Genomic DNA, 26320 nt, shown 5'->3' on the forward strand with positions numbered 1-26320 from the left:
TGAAAGCCCGTTGTTGACATGGGAGGATCCGGCGGAAGAGCATGACCTGGACTATGTTGACAAGCTTAAGTTTCTTGCTTATCATGTTCCGGATACACTTCTGAAGTCTGTCCAGCTCCACCAATGAGCCCCAGGACAGGCCCTTCTCCTTCCAGGAAGTGAGCCGCGTGCGGATTCCGGATCGAAACTCGGGGGCCGCACCCAGTTGGTGTCGCGCGGCTCGGTGATGTAGAACCACCCCGATTTCCACCCCTTTATGGTCTCCACGAAGGAGCCCTCGAGCCATGTAACATTGGGCATTTTGCCCACCATGGCTCCGCCGCATTCCGCTTGTTGGCCGCCAACCACCTTCGGCTTGATATTGAAGGTCTTCAGCCACAGGCCGAAGTGGGGCCGGATGCGGAGGAAAGCCTCGCACACGACGATGAACGACGAGATGTTGAGGATAAAATTCGGGGCCAGATCATGAAAGTCCAGCCCATAATAGAACATAAGGCCGCGGACGAATGGATGGAGGGGAAACCCCAGTCCGCGGACGAAGTGGGGGAGGAAAACCACCCTTTTGTGAGGTTCCGGGGTAGGGACGATCTGCCCTGCGGCTGTCAGCCGGTGCGCGATATCCGCGGCTAAGTATCCGGCCCCACGTAGTTTTTTATGTGTCCCTCCGTGACGGAGGAGACCATCCACTTGCCTCCCACTCCGGACATGTTTGGGGAGAGTTGAGGAGAAGGATGTGGACTTGGGAACTGGTGCTCGAGTGCGCGAAAATGGATGAGCAAGGAGGAAGAAGGCGTGGGTAGAAAAATCTAAAACCTTATCCCTTTATAAGGGCGGACAAAACTATGTGCCCCCACCAGCCTGGTAAAACTCGCTTATCCCCCAAGCGCCGTAATTGATGGCGCGGTTGGGTTACCCACGTCTGTATTGATGGGAATCCCGTAATAAGGGGACACGATCTCTGCTTCGACAAGACGTGCCAAGGAACCGCCTCGCGAAACACGCTGAGATAGGTTATGAAAATCGATTCGAATAAAGACCTGGCTGTGGTGTGATGCCACGCTACGGGGTACGTCGGCATATCAGATTTGTGGAAATATTATTCTCTCTACGGTGGTATGTGGAACTTGTTTTGCAGAGCCGGACACGATCCTCGTGTTCAAAATCTTCTATGAAGTATTCGAAGGAGGAACCCGCCTTGCAATGCCGAAGACAATCTACGCGCCGGACTCATCGTCATTGAAGCCTGGTTCAGGGGCTACTGAGGGAGTCCTGGATTAGGGGGTATCCGGACAGCCGGACTATATCCTTTGGCCGGACTGTTGTACTATGAAGATACAAGATTGAAGACTTCGTCCCGTGTCCGGATGGGACTCTCCTTGGAGTGGAAGGCAAGCTTGGCAATACGGATATGTAGATCTCCTTCCTTGTAACCGACTCTGTGTAACCCTAGCCCCCTCCGGTGTCTATATAAACCGAAGGGTTTTACTCCGTAGGACAACATACAATCATACCATAGGCTAGCTTCTAGGGTTTAGCCTCTCTGATCTCCTGGTAGATCTACTCTTGTACTATTCATATTATCAAGAACAAACAAACAGGACGTAGGGTTTTACCTCCATCAAGAGGGCCCGAACCTGGGTAAAACATCGTGTCCCCTACCTCCCGTTACCATCCGCCTTAGACGCACAGTTCGGGACCCCATACCCGAGATCCGCCGGTTTTGACACCGACACTCGGCCTCAGCTGGATCAAGAGTTCGAGGGACGTCAACAAGCTGAACGTGTGCAGATCGCGAAGGTGTCGTGCGTTCGGTACTTGATCGGTTGGATCGCGAAGACGTTCGACTACATCAACCGCGTTACTAAACGCTTCCGCTTTCGGTATACAAGGGTACATGGACACACTCTCCCCGCTCGTTGCTATGCTTCTCCTAGGTAGATCTTGCGTGATCGTAGGAATTTTTTTGAAATACTACGTTCCCCAACAGTCCATTAGTCACTCCAAAAGGCATCACAAGAAATTCATATAGGCCCAGGTGTGTGTTGAAAGCAGTTTTCTCAATGTCTTCTACCTTCATTCTGATTTGATGATATCCACTCCTGAGGTCAATCTTGGTGAATACTGTTGCTCCATGTAGTTTATCAAGGAGATCCTCAATCATAGGGATGGGATATTTGTTTTTAATAGTATAAGCATTCAGTTTCCTGTAGTCCACACACAGTCTCCAAGTTAGATCCTTTTTCTTGACTAAGATTGCAGGAAAAGAATAAGGACTGCTACTTAATCTAGTTATTCCTTTCTGAATGAGGTCTTTTATCATTTGTTCCATTGCATCCTTCTGATGAGGTGGCATTTTGTAACATCTTTGATTTATGACAGGAGCCAAGTTGATTGCATGATCACAAGGTCTCTTAGGAGGCAGGCCTGCAAGCTCTTGGAAAACATTCTGAAAATCAGTGAGCAGTTTAGATATTTCAGATGTATGTTCTCCTATTAGTTCACTGTCCATTGTGACAGGTTGCATCCACAGTAAAGCTCCAGATAACATGTCATCTAGGAGGTGGTCCATCTCTTGTAGAGTGCGAGAACAGGGTTTTGTGGGCAAACTTTCATCAATGAAAGTGGTCAATTGTCCCTTGTCATCCTTGATTGTCAGTGTAATGTTTGGGAGATCAAAAGTGACAGGGTTGTGCTTGTACATCCAATCAGCTCCTAATATTATATCATATCCAGTGAGCTTAAGCACTCTGAAATTAGAGCAGAAGGATTTTCCTTGGATGTTATAATTTTCCTGGATGCAGGAAAAATCACTGAGTAGTGTTCGTCCATTTTTGCAACAGTGACCTTTACTTGTTTTGCTGGTGTCAGTTCACACCCAGATCTTATAGCTAGCAAAGGAGATAGAAAAGTAGTTGTACTTCCACTGTCAACAAGTGCTAGGGCCATAGTTGATCCAATTTGGACTTGTAGTGTGAAGGTATGTTTGGGTTGTTCCTCAGGTGTACCATTTGCAGCATGCATGGATATTTTCAATTGTTGTGAGTCTGTGTTGTCCTCTTCAGTGTCAGACTGTTCTTCCTCTGCATCAACAATGTATATGACATCAGGGTTTACTGGATTTTGCTCTCGTAGTGCTTGAATCTGAGCTTTCTGTGACATTTTGCATACTTGTTTGTGTCCAAGAAACCAGGGCTCTCTGCACTTGTAGCAAATTCCCTTTTCTCTAGCTTGTTGGATAATATTAGCTACAGGGGTTACAAGAGGAGCTGGTGTTTTACTAATTTCAGCAGTGTTCTGTCTCTTGTAATATGTTGTGGAATTCTTGTAGTTGGTAGGGGTGGGACATGATTTCTCTATCCTCCTTGCAATCCACATTTCCCTTTGCATATTATCAGGCTGGTGACATTCCGGGTGACTCTGAATGTAGGGGTTTAACCCTGAGATGAAAATGTGCATGTAGTAGCTGTCTGGCACTGCAGGATTGTCTCTTCTCGTGAGGTTCATGTTTTGATCAAAAGCAGTAATGTATTGTGCCACGGTGCTGGTTTGAGTAAGGCTGTGAAAAGCTTTAACATTTTCACAGACAGAATTACTACAAACATGTCTGTCAGGTGGAAGCAAAACCTGTGCCAGGGCATGTTTGCTACCAGAAAACCTGTCCCTCTCCATCACTGTATTGCTTCTCCTTTCAAGTAAGATACAACAATTTCAGTTCTTTACTCCAAAGGAGTTCTGGAAGCTTCAAAGAATTGCTCTATGTTCTGTATCCAAGAGTTTGCATCAGTGTCTTCAAATTCAGAGATGTTGAGTTTGGCAGGTTTGACACTTAATATGTTCCTTCACACATCATTATGCAAGGGTCGTGCTCTTTGTGTCTCCTGGCGATGGCCTTCTTCCTGGATCTGTTCTACTGCTTGAATCTCTCCCTGGTTTGCTCCAATATTACTCTGAGGTGTGACCATTTCCACTTTGTTTGCTGAATGATTTGGATGTCTGTAAGGCCTTTTAGGTGTGCCATCCAAATTCAGTTCTTTTCCTGTTGCCTTGTTAGTGAGTACAGCAGATCCAGGTACTGTCACTCCTGTTCGTTCACCCTGGTTTGAAGCTGACAGTTGCTTGGGGCGGCCAGGAGGTATAGTACTCCCACAGCTGACTGAGGACTTGGATCTTCTTCCTCTTCCTCTGTTTTATCCTCTTCTGTTAATTTTCGCAGGCCCGCATGTATCTTCTTGAAGTTCCTGTCGATGCTGGCAAAATTCCTGTTGACAGTTTTAGTAAAGTCATAAAATTCCTTCTTATTGTCCTCTCTATTTTGCCTCAGGGCCTTGATGTCCAACTGCAGAGATTCTAATTCCAGAGATGCAGTGTCTCGTCCTCCTTCGCCATCGGGTCCAGGGGCGGATTGATCATTCAGGAGTTGAGTATTTGGCCGGAGTTGCTACTAGCCTGTGGAGGGAGGGATTCTACTCCGGTGTTCCGGAAACCTGATCTCGAGCCTCGAATTCTCTCGCCGCTGCTGCCACGAACGTCGTCCGCCACCGGAGAAAGAAGCACTGGAGGAAGGGTTGGGTGGGATTTGACACTGAAGAAAGGTTCTTCAGAAACCACTAACCGGTCCGATCCTGCTTCCGAGCTATCTACCGCCGATGTCTCCTCCCTGCTTCGCGCCGCCGCCCAGCCTTCTCCAGATCCGATCTGGAGTCCGCTAAACGCCGCCTCCGAGGATTAAACCTTGCTCTGTATACCAATTGACAGGACCGAACTAGAGACGGTCGCTAAAATTTAGAAATCAGGGGGAAAATCACTCAATTTGGTGGCGAATTGGGGGAATCGATTGTGGTGGATCTGAGCCACAAAACTAGGGTTCGCCGGTCGGAACACGGCGGCTTTAGGGGTCAAGCCCAATTACATCCAGAATGCCCTCTCCACAAGCCGGAGGAGGGTTTAAAAAAGGTTAGCAGGTGAAAAGCGAGATAGTGAGCTGAGGTAAAGTTCAAAAGAGAGGTTACAACCACTGGAATCGTTCATCTTGAGATCTACGGTTGAGCGCGAAGCGTTACGCACACCGGCATCGTAGGATCGCAGATCGACAGTTGCTATGCTCTTGGGCAAACCCGCCGGCATCGTAGGATCGCAGATCGACAGTCGCTATGCTCTTGGGCAAACAAAACGGTACTGTTATGATTCTAACTGTTGTCGCTGGTATTCCTGTCCTGACACTTCGCCAGAACGCTCGCCCTGCCGGGGCAGTGCGACCTGCCGACCATCCATGGCGGCCCCTACTGCTTCTTCCCATGATCGCTAGCTTGTTCATGAAAACATCGTGTGAGGAATAAGCAGCATGGCACATCCGTTGATGACTGTTATGCTGACATAGTGACATGCGTAAGTGCGCGATAAAGAGAATAAAAAAAATACTTGACCAAGAACAGCACAATTTGAAAATTTAAGCTTATCAATCCTCGACAACAGCGATTCGATCACTGCCGACCGTACCATCCTCACTCATATACAGCCAGGGTTCTTCTCTTCAGAAACAAACTAACATTTCCCGACCTAGCTACTACTAATCCCCGAGAACTGTCTACAAGCGAGGTCGATCTCTTCCTCCGTCATCTCAATTGTATCATCGCTGTCATACTCAGCATCGTCCGTCCCAGCCTTCCCGGGGCGCTCCTTGCCCTTCTTGTCACCACCGTCCATGTGCGCAAGCTCGGCCTGGTAGATTTTCTTGCATTTGGTTGCTAGTTTGGCCAGCTGCTCTTTAGACAGCGATGAGCCCTCTCTGTCCAGCCGCACTAGCTCGTCCACAACATGGGGGACGAAGCTCCACTGCTCCGCCACTCCGCTGATATCCTACAAAAAAGTAGATCATGATCATTGGTCAGCCACCCGAGAGTATACCGCATTTCCAATGAGAAACACAACAGATCTTCGTAAACATGTTTGGTACACTGGGTTTCACTGCTGGAAACATAATCACAAATTAACAATAAGTCAATGGCAATTTGACCCAGATCAACAATTGCCCTCTAGGCAAGCATCATTTTAATGTGTTCAGGTTACTTAAGGCTGGTACCTCAGTCCGCATGTGTACTAATACAAATCACCAAGATATTGAGTAGTACATTCTTTCTTTGTTGATGATACTTGGAAGTAATAGAAAAGTAACTCGAAAGACCTGCATATATCTAAATAATGAGTGGTGTGCATTCCTTACATTGCCTTGCTCAAGGGATTCAATGGCATCCTGAAGACAAGTGATAACCCCTTCAGCAGCTATTGCCTTTAATTCGTTTGGCTCTGGCTGCAAGACAAGAAGCCAGGCAAGTCAATATAACAGCAATCATCATTCCCATTGCATTAACATATCTAGGACAAGTCGACCAAATAGTAAACAAAACTGTCTGCTGCTCTACAATTTGCTAGCAACAGTGATGCATCACCATTGTTTAGTTGTTCATTCCATCATGACAGATAAATGCATTGCATTTTGTTATATTAGCCTAAGAAAATGCTAATCTCATTTACATTAGGTAAAATGGAAAAGTCTGATCAATTCGTGCAGATCATCTCTATGGTAGCCATACATTGATTGTAAAAGTACTTTATTACATACCAAACCTGAGGCTGAAATATTATTAAACAAAAAACTAAGACCATAAGGAGGCTTGAAAGTTGAAATATAATTTCATCACCATCACCTGATCATTTTATTATCCCCACAATTGCTCACCTTCTCTTCTTGGCTCTCCAACCAAGATATTGTCTTTGCAAAATCATCCATTGCCCATTGTTTAATTTTTGAAGGTGAAAATTGTTTGTTTATAGCATCTGAACGTCCTGCCTGTAGAAAAGAGACTATTATGAGGTCCTGTAGAAAGGAAGCATATTGAGATGCTTCTGGGACAAGTATTGCCTGTGTGTTGTTCCATTCATGAAAATCTAAACATAGACTGTGTTATAATTTAGATGTCATTACCTATTTAATGCCTCTGAGAAGTCATTTGTTTTCAAGGAACATCTTTTTTTTTGTGAGTGGTTTTCAAGAAACATCAATATCATCCCACAGTACATTATATTTTATCAAATGCATCTTAGCATATGCAGGTTGGAAGTTACTATCAACTATGGTCAGTTTATTCTGATGGTCAGTCTGGAACCTGGATCACGTACAACCTACCTTCGTTCCCTTGAAATTTTATGTGTTAATATCCTCCACCAGATATAGAAGATTGGAGGGGTTGCTCAAAAGCACATTCGTTTTAACTAATCTGAACAGTGGGAAATCCAATTAAAACATGTGCTTACACACTCTTCTCTCTTGCCGGGCCTCATTGCTTTTGCTTTGTTTCTTGCTTCCTTGTGGAAACATCCAAGTTCAGGTAAGATAAACCTACCAGCTAATAGTTACTACAGAGAAGAAATTGTTTATATGGCATATTAAACAGGCTTCTGGCAAAGCATGGTTCTTGACTGTTCACTAATTTATTTTGAACAGACCTTAGTGGCAGCAGAGGGCGGTGTCTTAGCATGAGTCTTCTCAGGTTGCTTTTCATGCTCTTTACGTGGCTTCTTCTGATCTACAACATGATGATAAAACAAAATTAAACAAATAGAACTTTATATTTAATTGGCTACTTCAAATTCAAAAGTACACAAGGAAAAAGTAGTAAAGTAACAGAGCTGCAAATATCATTTAAATTTTATAAATTAGTTAATGGGCATCAAATGGTTCTTTATTAAGCTTACCGAAACTAAATCCTAGTTCTTCCATTACCATAACCAAGTCTACAGCGATGTTTGGCATGTGTTACTAACTGAGCATCACTAAATTACTCCCATCAGTGGGAGTATGGGACAAAGTGTAGTTGCTCCCTCTTCCCATGGGGAGGGTAGCCCGAACCCATAACCAGGGAAATTACAAAAAACTAAGTTTTAGAAAGCACCTTCTTGAGCTATCTGAAAAGTGATAAAATGGTATCACACTGACATAGTCCACAGGCAAAGGATAAAAGTTCAAAGATCGAACTTTTTCACGTTAATTTGCATATTGTCTAAATCACAAAGAAGTTATAGGGCAGAACCCAAATATGCCACATTGGTAAGAGAAAAACAATAATATGGTCTTAAGAGCACCTAATGAAAGAAATAAGCTCAAATAAACTATGTTGATAAAACTTTTATGTTGGATGAAAGAATTTACCACCTTGACTGGAATCAACTGGCACTTTATTTTTGCGCCATGGATTTCCAGCATGCATAAGGTAAGGCTCAATATCAACGAGTTTTCTTTGGCTGTGAGATTCTGAGATCCATTCCTAGAACAAGTAAAAATGATAAGAAACTATCGTGTTGCTCCAGGAAAACCAAATCCAACTTATCTAATGTTAAGATGTATGACAAAGTAAGCTGGACTAAGGTTTCTGTTTATCCATATCGAGGCTAACTTTTTAAGTGTACCTATGAGCAGAGTACTAAGCTTGTTTGATATGCAGCTAATCTTGTCATAAATTTAATTGCTTAATTAGCATGGACAAGGCAATAGATATGGCTTGAAGAGAACCGAGGAGCCCAGTGTCTCCATGGAACTATTGAGAGAGCTAGTCTTCTTGTGGCACATAGTTGCTCTCAGACCATCGAAGACGTAGAAACATATAGTGCATGATGACATAGCTATATTAAGCATGGATCACTGGAGTGCAGATGAAACAGTACACATTCTGTATGTGACTCTTTCCTTTCTTTGCATTCCGAATGACATTTTGGTCAGTATGTTGCAGAAATAAGGGTATCTGAATCTATCAGTTGAATGCTTACAACAGCACGAATATGAAATCATGAACACATGCCATCGTCAATTAGAAAGATTCATAACAGAGAAGCGAATAGCAAATGCCAAGGGGCTATGGACTACCTACTTTAATCTGTAAAATCAATCACATTATGCACGAATGAAGGGATGTCAAGTCAACCATAAACAAAACACTATAAGTCAAGTATTTCTCCCTTGATGATAAAGAATCTTTGAAGAAAAAACTAGCTACAATGATCACAACTAAAAGGAAAAAGAACCTTAGCGACGATGGTTCCATTCTCCGACTGGACTTGCCGAAACTTGGGGGTGTTGGCAAACGCGCAGACAAGAAGCGTGCAATCATCAGACCAATCGGGCCGGTACACCGCCCCCATATCCAGCGCCTGGGAGCGCAGCCTGCCCCTCTCGGGGTTCACGAACCCTGACAGCACAAAGACCACACCATCCTGCCCAACAAAACGCACGGAGTCATCGCCGCATCCAGCAATCCACACAGATCAACACGCATCCCATTGTATGCAGAGGGGGCTCCGGACAAGCACCAAGAGTTTGGAGAAATCCGGCCCTGCTTGAGCCCTCTTGTGGGTCTCCTCCGCGTGATTCTTCTTGCCTGGACTTCCCCCGCCTCCGCCTCCGCCGCCGCCGCCGTCGCCGGAGCCCATCCAGGAGGGTAGGCTCCTCTTGCCCTTGCCATTGCCCGGATCCGAGCTCGATTCCGGCATTACGGCGTGGATACGGAACCTGTCCCAGAACCACCCGGGTCAGAAAGGCTGGATCAACGGATTCCGGGCCGAATCGGCAGATTCAAATCGAGGTTTCGGGAGGTTGATACCTGAGATTTGGGCTACTGACGCCACGCCCTGATTCCCCCGAGCTCGCCGTCCACCATGGAGAGTTCCCTGCGAGTTTCGATTTGACTAGCCAAGACGAAGGGCTTCTCGAGGTCACAAGAAAAAAAAAAGAGAATACGGGCCGATCGAGCCTCCGTGACCCGTCTGGCCCGGGGTATTTTTGGGCCAGAAGAACTGAGCCATAAAGTTGGTAGATGTGTTTTTTTCTATTCCCTCAAAAAAATGTGTTTTTTTCTAAGAAAGTATAGTTTTCCCCCAAATCACCCCTCGCGGATCAATATCCCCCTCAACTTTCATACCTGATAAATCACCCCCTCAAATGTCTAAAACCGGATCAATTACCCCCCTAAGGTGTTTTGGACAGAATTTTGGGTGGTTTTCACCCATACCATGCTGATTGGACTCGCTGAGTTGGCAAAGTGAAATTGAGGTGGTTTCTTAGAAGTGTGCGGATCAATCAGGTGTAGTTCGCCCTTTCTTGTCGGCTGCCCCTCTCATCCCCTCGAGTACACCGGTGTTGCCGCCTACCATCGCTAGTGGCGGCGACTACGCTGTCAGCAGTGCTCGCCGCCAGCATGACAGGAGAGGAGCCCCCTGATTCCTTCCTCTGCTCCTTTGTCATGGCAGGAGGCGCAGGTCATCGGAGAAGGTCTAGGGTTTTTGCAAAAACCGCTGCCCATGGCATCGGTTTTGGTTGCCATGGCAAGATTTTTGCGGTCTATTGTGTGTGAATGGTTGCCATGGTAGCCATTTTGTGTGGCATGGGAGCCTAAAACAGGCAAGTTCTAGCAAAACTGATGAATTTTTGTAGTTATTATTAGTTGTATTCAGAAGATATGTATAATATTGAAAGAGGTCAATGCAAAGGGAATTTCAGTTACAAATTGCATTGGCTTGCTCCAGGAAAAACACTGACTGATTGGTTGCTGTTTTTACGTGATGATGCAACAGTTCAGAACATGGACAATGCAACACCTCTTGGGGAATATGCAGAGATCTTTGTGGAGAAAGTGTTGATGCATAATTCAGATATGGCAATTTTGTGAAGAAGAGATGATGGATTTGGATAACACTCATATGGTGCCAGTTGTAGTTGATGAAACCTATTGCACTCATAGAGATATCAAGTTTTCTCCGATCAATGTGAAGGCTATGGACACAAAACAGGTGGATGAAATGATGTTAGAGGAGTATGCCATTGTTGCATAACAAAAACATGTTGAGGCAAAAAAAGGTGCTGAAATGCAAGTGTCAGATGTTGTGGAACGGTTTAAACAAACTTCTGCATATGAAGAAAATCTTAGGATCATACAAAATACTCAAACCTCTATAAGTAAGTATGAAAGTCATGTGAAGATTAAAAAAGGTAGACCCACTAAACTACTACAAGAAGAAGGGAAAACCAGTTGAGATATCTGAATGAGAAACTTACAACACTAGTTCCTGTCTCACATGCTAAAAAAGCAACACCAGTAGCTGCACATGCTCTCCCGGAACATCAACACAAGCAACTACAACAGCTGAAACATCAACAACAACACCAGGTCCTGCCGGAATAGCAGTACAAAAATTATTTAACTTTACGAGTTTCATACCAAAATTCAGTACTATAGATCTTCATTTCATAATAACTGACAAAAACAGTGAGCAACTCTGGAAACATCATTACACATTCACTTCACAACATATCACTTCAGTTCAACATAACATGAAACATGAAACATATGTTTTTCTCATACACCTAATTTTCATCAGTCACATCTTGTACACAACATAAAACATCACAGAGACAATGCAACAAAAGATAGCAAACTTGTACTTTAATTTGCTTCTCTCAAATTCCTTCTAAAAGGACATCCATTTCTTCAAAATGTATGGCCTTTAGATACATGACATAAACATCAACATCTATAATGTTGCACTTGGCCTCCATCAGAGATTGCTCCAACTGTGCATTATTGGGCTTTAGTTTCCTAACATCTATCAGGTGGTTAAGAACATTGCTCAGGTCACCTAGTAGCCTATTGACGAACTTATCAAGGTGGTCGTCATGCCACTTGAAGAACCGCCGGTCCACACCCTAGTCGACGAAAAAGAAGTCCAGCCACATGACCAATTGAAGAACTCAATCAGGAACATATTTTTTCAGCTCCACAAACCAGAAAATTGCTACAGTTGTAGTACCGTTGACCAGGATTATTCGGTATTAGAGTGGAGGGTGAAATTGAGCGGGTGGGGGTGAAATTGATCAGGTTGCTTTCTGCGAAAGTATTAAACCACCAGGTACTTATTTGAAACGTTCCAAAATAAAAAAAATACGCACAAAACCCCCTCCTCCCTCGCCTCCCCATCTCTCCTACCACCCCGCTTCGCTCCTCCACCGAGCTCGCGCGATCCGGCTCGCCCCCTCGCCGCCTCGCCGCGCAGCGCCGCGAGGAGCCACCGCCCCCGCCGACGCGGATCTCCGGTGCTCGGCCCGTCCCCGCCGCCCGATCGCCCCGCCGTCCGCCGCGCCGTCGCCGCCATGGTACGCGGATCTGAGCTCTTGCCCCCGCCCCTCCCGAATCTGTCTCCAGTTCGTTTTGCCGCAATTTTCGTGCTGCGCGCGCCGGGATCTGACCAGTGCTGTTGCCCTCTGCTTGTTGTTTCTGCAGCCGCTCAGGTTGGAGATCAAGGTGCGCCCCCGCTCGACCCCGTGCTGGATCTCGGTCCCGCTGTTCTGTTTTGGTTGCTGGTGTTGCTGTTGTTGTTCGCGTCGCGTGGGTTAGTTAGTTGGGCTTGGCCGGGAGCTGATTTGGTGTTCGTTTTTGTTGGTGTGATCAGAGGAAGTTCGCGCAGCGGTCCGAGAGGGTCAAGTCGGTGGATCTGCACCCCACGGAGCCATGGCAAGTGCTCGCGTTTTCCTGCTGTTCAGTACATTTCGGTCGCATTTGCACTGTCGGTGCTTGTCCTGTGATGTGCTACGGTTGATAACTTGGTTTTATGGTTTTTGCAATGGTGCAGGATCCTGGCGAGTTTGTACTCGGGGACTATCTGCATCTGGGACTACCAGACGCAGGCAAGGCACTTGAGCTGTTTTTATCTTCAGTTTTGTTCTTGCTGTATGATGTTGAATCTCTTGAAGTAACTGTTAGGTACTTCAGTTCGTACTCATAACAATCGATCAAGTGCCAACACTACAGCTAAAAAAGTCAGACAAAGTACTCACACATGAATATAACATGATTAAGGCCTAATTGTTTCAACCCCTGAGGCTAGAGCTTGATTTCTGATGTATTTTCTGCTGTTCATGATCTGTATCCTTGCTCATTGGCCAGTCGTGGAGAATTTCCCATGCCGTAATATTGATTATGTGCGGTAAGCTTGCGACAAGTAGAAAGTGCTGTAAGTAGTAAGAACTTCACCACCCAAGTATCACTCTTGTTAGATACTACTGATACCCTCTCGGCTGACACATATAGCTCGTTTTAGGCTTGTCACTGTAATCAAGGAGCAACTTCAAACTGCCATCACACTCTTCTTGCTCCTAAGTGCTCTAATTAATGCAAATTATTCCATTTTTGCACAAAATGACTCGATCCTGAAATCGTGTTGATAGTTTAACACCAATTACTGCTGAAACCCATGATGTAACGTATCTCCTCTTTTGGGGCCAAGTCTAGACTCCAGTGAGCATTACTGCATTGTTATTGTATTTTGAAAATATGAAATGGTGACATAAGTACGTCTTGTACTATTTCGTTATCTAGACTAGATTTAGTTGATCTATTTAGGATACATTAAGCCAAACTAATCTTCTTGAAATCATGTGTGGTGCCTTAGAATATATGCTAATTAGGTTTTAACAAGATGAATTATGCACATACAGTTTAGTACTCCCTCTGTCCCAAAATAAGTGTCGCTAATTAGGTTGTACTAAATCAGCGACACTTACTTTGGGACGGAGGGAATATGTCAAAAGCTTTGCCTGGCTCCTCTCCTCGTTTTTGTTGCTCAATATTATTTTACAAATCTAATTCTTGACAAGTATATCTATGGAGTACTGCTGTATAAAAGTTTAAAAGCTGACTCCACAGAATTCGATTATTTAACATGTTTGTTTTTGTATATGTTGCAGACCATGGTGAAATCATTTGAAGTTTCAGAGTTGCCAGGTATACAACATACATATCTTCACATGTAAATAGAAGTTGTGCTGAAAGTGGAATCTGGAACCGACTTAACTGTATGATGTATATTTGAACATAATTTCAGTGCGGTCGGCAAAATTTGTGTCAAGGAAACAATGGGTTGTTGCCGGTGCAGATGATATGTTCATTCGTGTCTACAACTACAATACCATGGACAAAATTAAAGTTTTTGAGGCTCATACTGATTACATCAGATGTGTAGCAGTCCATCCAACTCTTCCATATATGCTGTCATCATCTGATGACATGTTGATAAAGCTTTGGGACTGGGACAAAGGGTGGATGTGCACTCAAATCTTTGAGGGGCATTCACACTATGTCATGCAGGTTACTTTCAATCCAAAGGATACTAACACTTTTGCAAGTGCATCTCTCGACCGCACTACAAAGGTCTGTTTCACACCCCCTCACATGCAGCGACATGTTAGTATGAGCCATGACTCATGATGTGGTCTTGTTCATTAATGCTTCTTAATCTGAAATGGCAGATATGGAGTTTGGGTTCTCCAGATCCAAATTTTACTCTAGATGGACATCAAAAGGGTGTGAACTGTGTTGATTACTTTACTGGTGGTGACAGACCCTATTTGATTACTGGTTCTGATGACTCCACTGCAAAGGTCTGTGTTTTGTACCCGCTGTAGTATTTTGAATCTTCAGATGTTGGTTCAATCCTAAGATGGATAATTATGATAAACCAGGTCTGGGATTACCAAACCAAGAGCTGTGTTCAGACTCTTGAAGGCCATACACACAACATTTCTGCTGTTTGTTTCCATCCTGAGCTTCCTATAATCATTACTGGATCGGAAGATGGGACAGTTCGTATATGGCATTCGACAACTTACAGGTTGCTTTCTTTTCTGCATCAATGTGTTAGTGCAAACTCTGGATCTATCTTTCTTAGTTCTCATGTTGGTCACTTTACTTCTTACCCAGAGAAAATTTGATTACTGAAGCATTTCTTTAAAGTTTGGTTTAGAGATCTCTTGACTGTTTCTCAACAACCAGAATGTTACTAAACAACAGGCTTGACTCCCCTATGCAGGCACAATAAACTTTTAAGGCCCATGAGCATGACATCAATAGGCTTTTAGCGTTTGTTTGTACTCTTCTATGTTCAAACCCGTGGAATCTTATTAGTTTGCATGATGTGCTAACTTAAAGGGGTTAACTGTTTTGCCATCTTCAACATTCTCATCCTAGCATTTGTATGAAAAAGATAACTGTCATCATCAGGGTAATAATTAATTGAATATATTAATCAGTTTGCTTATTTGATATTTTTTGTAATAGTTGGAAAATATGTCAGCCTCTGAGATAGCACATTACTTTTGTTTAATCCTACAAATTACACAAAGGTGAGAAGTTCTTAATTTTAGTTATTTTTTCACTTATTTTGTAGGCTTGAGAACACACTAAACTATGGCCTTGAGCGAGTCTGGGCTGTTGGATACATGAAGGGATCAAGAAGGTAATGAATGATCATCTGATTTCTAGTTTTCTACTTTGTTTAATTGTTGTCACCACCTATCCATTGGGCACTAGCTACCAAAATAATAATTTGCCATTAATTAGGAGGATTAAATTGTGGTATGTTTCTTCTATTTAGCGGATGTGTACTGGTGTTGTGTTTCATAAATTATTGTGAAGTTCTTGTTACAAGTTATTTATGCTTGCTTTTAAGACTACCCACAGTGGAAGTAACATAGGTAGTAACATCACACATCTAGATAAAAATAGATGATGTGGCAAGCAATAAATGAAGAAAGAGAGGAAAGTGGTAACATAGCTAGTTACTAGTAGTATGAGTAACATCACACCAATGTTTTCGAGTCGATGAGTCGACGGGTCGCTCGGGGAGGGCGACTCTAGACTAGTCGTGACTAGTCTAGACTCACGGTCGACAAGTCGACATGGCGACGAGTCGACGTGAGTTAAGCAGCAGGCAGTCAGGGGAGGAGCACAAGTGCACAGCAGCAGCAGCAACCAGGGGAGGAGGGGAGGAGCACACCACCAGCAGCAGTAACCAGGGCCAGCTGAGAGATGGGCCACTAGTTATGCACTTCCCTGTGGCCCAAAAGCCCATCTAGTAGCTATATACTCCTCCCGTGACCTAATCCACCATCCACACTCCCTCCTCCCTCACCACAGCCGCCACACATTCGCTGCCACTCTCTTGCCGCCAGTCCACCACTCCTCCTCCCAGCGATGGATCTCTCAACTCCCCCGCAGCAGCTCTCTTGCCACCGCTCCTCCTCCCAGCCCGCTCCTCTTGCCGCTTCAGCTTCAGCAGCAGCAGCAGCAGCGCAGCGGCAAGGGCGCAGCAGCAGCAGCGAGGCAGCATAGCAGCAGCATCAGCAGCACGGCGGCGGGAGAGTGCTCCAGATCCAGCGCTGCCTCGAGTCGTTCGACCCAAAAACCGCGACTAATCGTGACTAGTCGAGACTAGTCGCGCGAGTCGCTCGACTCAGCCCAGGAGTCGAGTCAGGAGGCTGAGTCGGCCCTGGAACTGCGACTCGTCGACTAGTCGACGACTAGTCGAGCGACTCGAAATCCATGCATCACACATATCAAGGCAAGATGAGTCTATAGTCTAATAAATGAAGTGTTGAATGTTACCACACATATGTTACTAGTCTATGTTACTATCCATTGTGGCTAGTCTAACAAATGGAGTGTTGAATGTTACCACACATATGCATGTTACTAGTCTATGTTACTATCCATTGTGGCTAGTCTAACAGACCTTGCGATGCATAACGTTGTTGGTTAAGCATGCAATTTCACACTGACAAAACCTAGCATTGTCAACTGATGGTTATTTACTAATGTTTCTATGCCTTCTTGTTCTGTTCACTTGTATGTTTCTTCCAATATGCCTATATTTCTAGATGTTAAGTTTTCACATTCTTATTTCCGCAACTAGTTCCTCTTGTTTCTCATGCCCACACTTTTTGGGCCTGGTTGTTCTACTCCCTGTTCTCCAATCATGAAACTAATAATACCATTTGCTTATGATGTAGAATGGTGATTGGTTATGATGAGGGAACTATTATGATTAAAATGGGTCGTGAAGTACCAGTAGCAAGTATGGATGCCAGTGGAAAAATCATCTGGGCAAAGCATAATGAGATACAGACTGTGAATATAAAGACTGTCGGTGCAAACTTTGAGGTTAGTTTGCCTGTTCTGTACACAAAATTAATCAAATTGAGAAGTTTGGCTGATCGATTATTATGTTTGAAACCAGGCTACAGATGGGGAAAGATTGCCCCTAGCTGTGAAGGAGTTAGGCAGCTGTGATCTTTACCCGCAGGTACTTTTGGATGGTACAATGCTCTTCATATTTAGCACTCGTTAGTATTGTTACAGCATACCTAAGTATCTGAACTCCTGCATAAGCTGCTCATCCATGTCTTGATATGCATAACAGCAGCTGTCCATTTCTGTAGCTTGTAATGACTGTTGACAATTAAATGGATAAGCTTAAAAAAACATATGAATTGCTTACTGTAATAGGGGTTATAACTTGAGTATGTTCATTTTTTTATACATAACTATCAACTTTGCACACATAAAAATAAGCCTATAGAGTTGTTATTGGTGCACTGAAGAATACTACAAGCTTTAGTTTTCTATGAACATCATTCCCATTTATGCATCTTCTATATTCATAGATAAATTTGTAGCAAATCAGCACCTTGAGTTTTGTTCCTTGATATGATACTAAGTTAAAAGTTTTTATTTTCTTTTTTTAGTTAACATTTGTTGTTTCATATATCTTGATTATTATATCTAACTATGGTTTAATTTTTTGTTTGCTTAGAACTTGAAGCATAACCCCAACGGCCGGTTTGTTGTTGTATGCGGAGATGGTGAATATATAATCTATACTGCACTGGCTTGGAGGAACAGATCATTTGGATCCGCGTTAGAGTTCGCTTGGTCATCAGAAGGAGAGTACGCAATCAGAGAAAGTACATCCAGAATAAAGATTTTCAATAAATCATTCCAGGTGGGTGGTATACTATTATTTTTGGCCTTTTTACCAGCAACTTGTGCAAGATCGATGTTGCCTGTCCCATTTCTTCCAAGATCACTTTGGGGCTGTTTGTGTTTTTAGTGTGTGATGTTTATATACTGCTTTAATCAGTGAATATTTCTGTCAAACACTTATATTAATTCAGTTTACAGTTTTATATCATGTACTTTGTTTTATACTAATACTTGTGGTCGTATTTTGTCATATTTGGTGAAAGGAATTAGAGACAGTTGTAGGTTTACGGTTCAGTGTAGTTTAGTGTTGTGGTGTATTGTATCATATTGCAGTTCTTCAGCTCAAGGGAATGCTTTACTTATGTTCAAGTACTTAGCAATATTCATTGATCTAGAAATCATACAACTGTATGTTGAACTAATACATGACCTGGCATCTTTTATCTACCACGTTTATATAAATTTTACGAACCGTTCTAATCCATATTATGAAAGCAATGCATCTCTTGACTTAAATGATCTGATTTCCAGGAGAAGAAAACTATCCGTCCTACATTCTCTGCAGAGCGTATCTTTGGTGGGGTACTTTTGGCAATGTGTTCCAGTGACTTTATTTGCTTTTATGACTGGGCTGATTGTAGACTAATTCGCAGAATTGATGTGACTGTCAAGGTGAGTTCAGTATATGTTATTGTACTTATGAATATGTGGAGTCCACATTTCAATAACCTGTTTTCAACTGTGCTTGTAGAACGTCTACTGGGCTGATAGTGGTGACCTAGTTGCAATCGCAAGTGATACATCATTCTACATCCTGAAGTACAATGTATGTTATTGCATTTACTAAATGTTCATCTATAATTTTTCCTTGGTCCATGGGTTTTGAATATGTTCTTACATAACATCTTTTTCTAGAACATACATGAAATTTCGTTTATGATTTTTGTCCCTGCAGAGAGATGTTGTTGCTGCCTACTTGGAAGGTGGAAAGCCTGCTGACGAGGAAGGCGCTGAAGATGCTTTTGAGTTGCTTCATGAGGTCAATGAGCGGGTGCGAACTGGGATTTGGGTTGGAGACTGTTTTATTTATAACAACTCATCATGGCGCCTAAATTATTGCGTTGGTGGAGAGGTAAAGATTGTTTGCTCTGAACAAACATTTTTTTTGGTTTTCACGTTCTCTATATGGATATTTTGTGTGATACAACTTTATTTCCTTACATAGTTACACACTCTATTTACAGGTCACCACAATGTATCACTTGGATCGCCCTATGTATTTGATGGGATATCTTGCGAATCAAAGTCGAGTTTATCTTATTGACAAGGAGTTTAAGTGCGTTTGCTTGAATATACCTAAGTTCTTATGTATCACCTGTTGTTGCTTTCTTGCTTTCTGTAACTAATACATTGGCTCCTTGCAGTGTCATTGGGTATACATTACTTCTCAGTTTGATTGAATACAAGACGCTTGTGATGCGTGGGGATTTGGAAAGTGCAAATGAGATCTTACCGTCCATACCAAAGACGCAATATAATAGGTTAGTGGCTGTCTTTGACACACAGGGATAGGTCCTGTTATTTTTTTGGGGGGTGGGGGTGGTGGGGGGTTACTCCGGCTTCTGAATAAACAAAAGCATTTTTGTTTAAAACAGTAACAAATCAAGATGGGTTCTTCAAATTTGTGCTCAGTTATGCTCCCATTTTGACCGTGTTTATGATGTCTGTCATATCTTGTAACTGTGATGCCATTTATCTCAATATCAAATCTGAAATATGCTCAGCTTGTAGGATCAGAAGTGTATGACGGCTTAATCCGTTATGTTCTAACTTAACTCTGGTCTCCCTTTTCATATGGCAGTGTTGCTCATTTCTTGGAGTCCAGAGGAATGTTGGAGGAGGCTCTTGAGATAGCCACTGATGCTGATTATAAGTTTGATTTGGCTGTGCAGCTTGGAAAATTAGAAATCGCGAAGGTACACAGCACATTGTCATGTGTTTTTTTCCTTCACAAGTTCACATCATAGAGAGCATGTGATGTAAGGTTCTATGCTGCTAAGTTTGGCTAAACTGGTCATCATTTGCGTGCAGGCTATTGCCGTAGAAGCACAAAGCGAATCAAAGTGGAAGCAGCTTGGTGAGCTCGCCATGTCCACCGGGAAGGTTGGTTCTTAAATGATTAAATCTTACGAAAGGTTGTTGATATGTGACTTCTAGAGTTAATGAATTATTGTTTACAAGTAGTTAAGTTTTCAGTGGGGTCTTATATTTTATTGTAAGCCTGAAATTCTAATTTTCTAACAATTTGTTCTGAATTGAAACATTTTATCTGGTTAAAATTCAGAAAAAAATCCAATCAAACATTCTTTTTGGAAAAAAAAATACTGTTCCAAGATTTTCCCTCGCGAAAATGTCTTCATCAGTATTGCAGTCATATGGTGGCCATTAATTTAAATCGACATATATAATTGACTAATTTTGTAAATTTGCATTTGTGTTAACTGTGCTAGCTCAGTGTTTTCAGTATTTCACAAATTACACGTTGCAGCTTGAGGCATCAGAAGAGTGTCTTCTGCAAGCGAAGGACTTGAGTGGCTTGTTGCTACTATACTCATCTCTCGGAGATGCTGAAGGAGTCGAAAAGCTTGCTTCTCTAGCGAAAGAGCACGGAAAAAACAATGTTGCTTTCCTCTGTCTCTTTATGCTTGGTAAATTGGAAGATTGCATACAATTGCTTGTAGACAGGTGAGTCTTTTCTGCTGTGATGAACTAATTGCCATGCACTTCAGTTTAAAGCTAAACTACATCTTATGTACTCCGCAGCAATCGTATACCTGAAGCTGCATTAATGGCACGTTCTTATCTTCCCAGCAAAGTTTCAGAGATTGTAGCAATTTGGAGAAAAGACCTCAGCAAAGTAAAATTTTGATCTTATGCTCTCTTGCTGAGAAGTCTGTTTAAAGTACGAAAGTGTATTCAAGTGTTGTTGGCCTCGGCTTCTGTTCATTTGTTCCTTCTTTGCAGGTTAATCCAAAAGCTGCAGATTCTCTGGCAGATCCTGCTGAGTATCCAAATTTATTTGAGGACTGGCAGGTTGCACTTACTGTAGAACAGAATGTTGCTTCCCAGAGGTAAAAATTGCTGCATATTGTTTTTTCCTTGTAGTGTAATAATATCAAATGTTAGCTTCTACTCCCTCCGTTCCTAAATATAAGTCTTTGGAGAGATTCCACTGTGGACCACATACGGAGCAAAATGAGTGAATCCTAAATATAAGTCTTTGGAGAGATTCCACTATGGACCACACACGGAGCAAAATGAGTGAATCTACACTAAAAAATGCATCTATATACATCCGTATGTGGTCTATAGTGGAATCTCTACAAACACTTATAATGGAATCTCTACAAAAACTTATAGTGGAATCCTTATGAGTATTTAGGAACGGAGGGAGAATTGCATTGGACATCTCATAATTTTCCTATTTAAAAAATCGTGTCCATCTCATAATTTTGAAGTAGGCAAATCTTTTGCAATAACATGTCTTTTATGTGCAGGGGGCACTATCCTTCTGCGGATGAGTACTTGAACCATGCTGAGAAGTCAGACACTACTCTTGTGGAAGCTTTCAAAAGGATGCAGGTCATTGAAGAAGAGGAACCAGTGGAAGCACTGGATGAAAATGGAGAGCCTGATGAAGAGGTATTGCATTTGCAGTATGCCTCTTGTTCTTGTTCAACTTATATGTCTTGATCACCATGGCATTGTTCTATTTGATTATTATTATTGCAATGCTATTTTATTAATTTCTGAAATAATAAAACAAATTTCCTCTTAGGTAATGGAAACGGAGGAGAACGTGGATGAAGCTGTCCAAGTTGATACGGATCAACCAGAAGAAACCGTTCTTGTAAATGGGAATGAGGGTGAGGAACAGTGGGGTACGAACAATGAAGGAACTTCGCCAGCCTAAAAGAATTGTTTGGCAAATGTAAAAATCCAAATTTTGTCTATGGTGATTCACTGGCTTTGCCTGCAAATTCTAGGATAGCCGAATCCTTCTAGAGCTGCTTACTTTTGGAAACAAATCCAGTTACCACAATATACACCATTGCTATTTATTAGGAGGTTTCATACATATATACTCCAACCCTACCTGAATTTAATCTCATGTTTCCTTGCAGTGCTAACCCAACATGATGAGTAGGCGCCAAGGGAACCACAGCTCAATGGTTAAACCTGTTGTTTTTCCGAGGGTAAACAATTGCAATCCCAACTTTATAATGGAACTTTGGAATGGGTTGATGCTTAGTAACCAATGAGCCACTTATTGCTTCTTGGCCAAATCCCACAAAATAAAATCCAAACTCTACAATGGAAGGCTACTCTAATGGGGTCAATCTTGGCAGGCTGTCTTGCAGCAACATAGGCAATTCTTTGGTCTTGTACGGCACATTTTCGTACCCAATTTTTCATGTACTAAAATCGATGGGTTGGGTGCAGAGTTGGTTGTTGATGGAGAGCTTTCCAATAAATCGTTATACAGATGTGTAGTATATGTGATATTACAATAGCCATAACAACCTTGTAGGAGATGAAAATTTTCTATAGCCAATCACTGTAATTGTGTGTTACCATTCCATACATGTAGCGTTAATGATTGTGGCGCGAAAGGCTTGCCAGTGTATTCTTCCATAAGGCTTTGCTTGTTTGTGAATGCAGTATCCTGTTCCAGTTGCATGCTTTTCCCAGAATTCAAAGCTAATAGTGTCTGCTGCTGTTGGCTGAAAGCTCATTCTTGTTCTTTCGTCAGTTTAGACGGCACATGCTGGAACCTCTCTTCTTTAGAGAATTTCTCCTTTATCTCAGGGCCATCTGGCCATGGCTGGAGTAGCAGTGTGGGAAGTGCAAATCTTCTCCTTCATTCGTTGCCGTTGTGCATGTCGGATCTACCGACCGGCAAAGTGCATTGCGAGCGAAAAAGCTAATGAATATCGGATTCGGTGTGCTTTCTCTGATTAGTGATGGTGGTTGTCCACTCCCAAGTTCCAACCCCAAAGCGTCCAAGCGACTGGTTGTAGATTTGTTTCACAAGAGCTTCACGCAACAGAGACGATGTCGTTGTGCATGGCTCATCCAATGGTCCAATCATTTCCTATTTTATTGGCAAACGGAGAATTTGAGCCAATTTCACCTTACCCTAGACTACTTGCGACACGCGCGCATTCCTCGCCTCCGTCTAATTCTTCCCTCGGGTGTGCATGAGTGCCGTGGTCAACAACATATCTTGTCGTTCTGAAAGGAGGTTGAAAAACGTTGGCGATTTTGCTTGAGAATATGTGCATACGGTCTAGGTATAGTCGTAGGGCCTTGAGTTTCCGACCAAAGTACTTCATAAGATTCGACCAAGTTTACAGGAAAGAATATAAATATTTACGGTAACAAATCTATATAATGTAAAAGTACGTTCAATAATGAATCTAATGGTATTGATTTATAATTGTACATGTTAATATTTTTGTTTATAAATTTTGTCAAAGTTTATAAAGGTTGACTTTGACCAAAGCTAATATACGGAGTAAATAAAAACGGAGGGAGTATACCACAATTATGGCGCTTCTTAGCGACAAGTTCAAGTGCGCCATCGTCAGCAAATGTGATTCAATTGCCAAAAAAAAAGAGACTAACCCGGGGCTAACCCTCCTATTTTAGGTAGATCATATAACGTGTACGTAGATCATATAAAAAATTGTAGGTAGATGCACACAGTATGTTTTCATTAAGAGTTAATTCCAGTTTTTACCTCCTATTTTGGCATTCTTAATGCGAGTTACTCCATTTAACAGTTTTTCTTCTAGATTACCCATTTAGCAATAGGTTTGCTAGTTTTTACCTCATCTAGCGATCTATCAGGTCCGTCCCGGTCATGAGGTACACGTGGTATGATTCGTCCCAATTTTTCTCTTGATGTTTTCCCCTAAGTCCTAACTGGTCGAATGGCTTAGTCAGACATGGTTTTTCTTTCTCAGGGTCATCAACTGTACATACTCGCCTCTTCGCCTTGATGAGTTTCTTCTTCAGGTCGCGCAACTCCTTGTTCATTGCTTCCACCTCATTCTTCTTCACCGTATTTGCTTCCTGGTGTTGGATCGTGCTAGACATAACTCCATGCACGTTTTGTCAAGAAAAATAATTACTAGAGGAGCTATCTACAACCTAAATTACTTTAAATGGTGTAAAGACTAGTAAAACTTTGCTAAATGGGGTAATCCGGATGATAGGTTGCTAAATGAGGTAATCAGCGTAAAAAATATTGAAGTAGGAGAAAAAACTGGAATTCATTATTTTTTTTAACCGGGCTACCACCATTTCTATTAGTTTCTCAATGAAAACATCTACTTTTACATGAAAGGAAATGAGAAAGGAACAAAGTCAGTTCACAAACCCAATGTATGTGCGTGCTCATGATCCTATGCCTTATCAACATTTTGGGCCAGAGTGAACCAATAATATACTTTTCATATTAGTTTTGGTCTAAGATGAGTTTTTATTTATTTTTGCTATGATATATGGGCTATTGAAACGAAAATATCTCAGGGTGGTTTCTAGATCACCCGTCCACCCTGCTCGATACACCAATGCAGCAATCAACATAAATATACTACGGGGTGAAAACATAACAACAGAAAAGCCTACTACTTATTCCAATTAGCAACAATAGAGTAACAAGCATAGTAGACATCAATGACATCATCCAAAACGAAACAACTAACAAAAGGATGTAACAACCATCATTGAATTGATGCAGAGTTGCCAAGGGTCCTATCTCCATATATGCATCAAGTTCACAGCATCATCATGGAGCAACGTAGAACCCTTCTTGAAAGCATACATATTTAAAGAGCTGGCCAAGAAAGCAAAGAGGACAAAGCAACAAACAAAACTTCAAATGGGATCTTGATCAACTTATTCTAAAAGGTCAATTTATTCCTAGTTTTACATATAGCCTCCAACCGACCGTGTAAAACTCTTCACCACTAGAAAATACGAGGAACACCAAGAATAAAGCTTCAAATGTTATTTGTGCAAAGAGAAGTGCCAAAACATACAACATCGTTCTTCAGATAATCCTGGCCATATGATAGGGGAAAATCAAATGTTGTGAAAATTTAGTTTTATCAAGTAGGATTGCCCAACTAGTTTATCTTCCTCACGACTTCTCTACAACACAATATCTTGTGAAAGCTGCTAGAGAAAATATTAAAAGGAAGCTTAGCATTCTAGATCCAACTAAAGTGCACCCCTGAAATGGGTGAGTTTCAATTTCTTCCCAAGGTTCCACCAAACTCCACCAGGATCACTGGACATAGGCAACCCATTAACGATAAAACACATATCATTCCGCTACTCAAGGAAACTTATCACACAAAGATATTTGATTATTCAATGTGTCTTTACAAAGTCTAGAAACATTTTCACATTTCAAAAGGCTACCCACCATATAAAGCTCTGTGACTTTTAAAATGACCTTGCAACATGGGTGGGTGGGTGGAGGGGAGGGGGGGGGGTGTCAGGGAAACAAGGTTTACATAAACAACAACCTGGCACTACTAGGAAAAACCCTATAGACAGACGCTTACTAGTAGCGCACTATATTGACCCACGCTACTGCTAACTACTAGTAGCGTGCTATATTAGCCCCTCGCTACTAGTAAATATTACTGGCAGTGCATGATGAAAAAACGCGCTATTGGTAAATATCTCCTGTGGATAACGCATAGTAGTAACGTAGGTTGCAGAACCTGCGCTACTACTAGTTGAATAGCTATAGCGCGGTCAGACATCCCACGCTACTACTGAGGGACCGCCGCAGCACCCACCCCACCAATCTCTTCGTGAACCTCACCCCACCCCTCGATCGAACCCCTCTTCTCCCCCACGATCTCGTCGCCGCCACCACCACCCACGCTGGGACGAGATGGGTCGCCGCCGTGTCCCCCTTCTTCTTCTTCTTATTCACCGGCTTGTCCCCCTTCTTCTCCAGGGACGCTGCCATCTCTCCTTTCTCCTTCTTCTTCTTAGTACACTACAAAAAAAATACACTTCCGTGATGATACGTGTTTGTCACAGTAGTGTTGGAAATATGCCCTAGAGGCAATAATAAAATGATTATTATTATATTTCCTTGTTCATGATAATAGTCTATTGTTCATGCTATAATTGTGTTATCCGGAAATCATAATACATGTGTGAATACATAGACCACAACATGTCCCTAGTGAGCCTCTAGTTGACTAGCTTGTTGATCAATAGATGGTTACGGTTTCCTAACCATGGACATAGGATGTCATTGATAACGGGATCACATCATTAGGATAATGATGTGATGGACAAGACCCAATCCTATGTTGGGTTTCGTAGTAATTTCAAAAAATTTCATACGCACACGCAAGATCATGTGA

General features: G+C 42.5%; 2 protein-coding genes across 6 annotated transcripts; one reads left to right on the forward strand and one right to left on the reverse strand.

The window, feature by feature from the left end:
- Positions 1–5406: 5406 nt before the first annotated feature.
- Positions 5407–9785, reverse strand: LOC119331481 (DNA-repair protein XRCC1-like). 2 transcript variants are annotated; one of them, XM_037604639.1, is made up of 8 exons: positions 9651–9785; positions 9361–9559; positions 9076–9264; positions 8207–8321; positions 7504–7583; positions 6737–6847; positions 6221–6307; positions 5407–5856 (listed from the first exon to the last, which is right to left on the reverse strand). In XM_037604639.1, the coding sequence occupies exons 2-8, from the start codon at positions 9538–9540 to the stop codon at positions 5557–5559; spliced, it is 1062 nt and encodes a 353-aa protein (XP_037460536.1). In that variant the 5' UTR covers positions 9541–9559; positions 9651–9785; the 3' UTR covers positions 5407–5556. The 2 variants fall into 2 exon arrangements, with proteins under 2 accessions (XP_037460536.1, XP_037460537.1); XM_037604640.1 differs by having other exon boundaries at positions 5414–5856; positions 8210–8321; positions 9651–9781.
- A 2213-nt stretch (positions 9786–11998) lies between these two features.
- Positions 11999–22596, forward strand: LOC119330160 (coatomer subunit beta'-1). Of its 4 annotated transcripts, none has more exons than XM_037603276.1 (25): positions 11999–12196; positions 12324–12344; positions 12493–12554; positions 12673–12727; positions 13787–13823; positions 13924–14249; positions 14348–14479; positions 14561–14709; positions 15265–15333; positions 16886–17036; positions 17113–17178; positions 17689–17877; positions 18390–18530; positions 18610–18684; positions 18814–18990; positions 19103–19194; positions 19283–19399; positions 19720–19834; positions 19950–20021; positions 20407–20603; positions 20682–20775; positions 20883–20989; positions 21416–21560; positions 21697–21873; positions 22043–22596. In XM_037603276.1, the coding sequence occupies exons 1-24, from the start codon at positions 12194–12196 to the stop codon at positions 21829–21831; spliced, it is 2727 nt and encodes a 908-aa protein (XP_037459173.1). In that variant the 5' UTR covers positions 11999–12193; the 3' UTR covers positions 21832–21873; positions 22043–22596. The 4 variants fall into 4 exon arrangements, with proteins under 4 accessions (XP_037459173.1, XP_037459172.1, XP_037459174.1 ...); XM_037603275.1 differs by having other exon boundaries at positions 21697–21849; XM_037603277.1 differs by having other exon boundaries at positions 21697–21799.
- Positions 22597–26320: the final 3724 nt, after the last annotated feature.

This window comes from Triticum dicoccoides, chromosome 7A, assembly GCF_002162155.2.
Source record: "Triticum dicoccoides isolate Atlit2015 ecotype Zavitan chromosome 7A, WEW_v2.0, whole genome shotgun sequence".
Lineage (NCBI taxonomy): Eukaryota > Viridiplantae > Streptophyta > Magnoliopsida > Poales > Poaceae > Triticum > Triticum dicoccoides.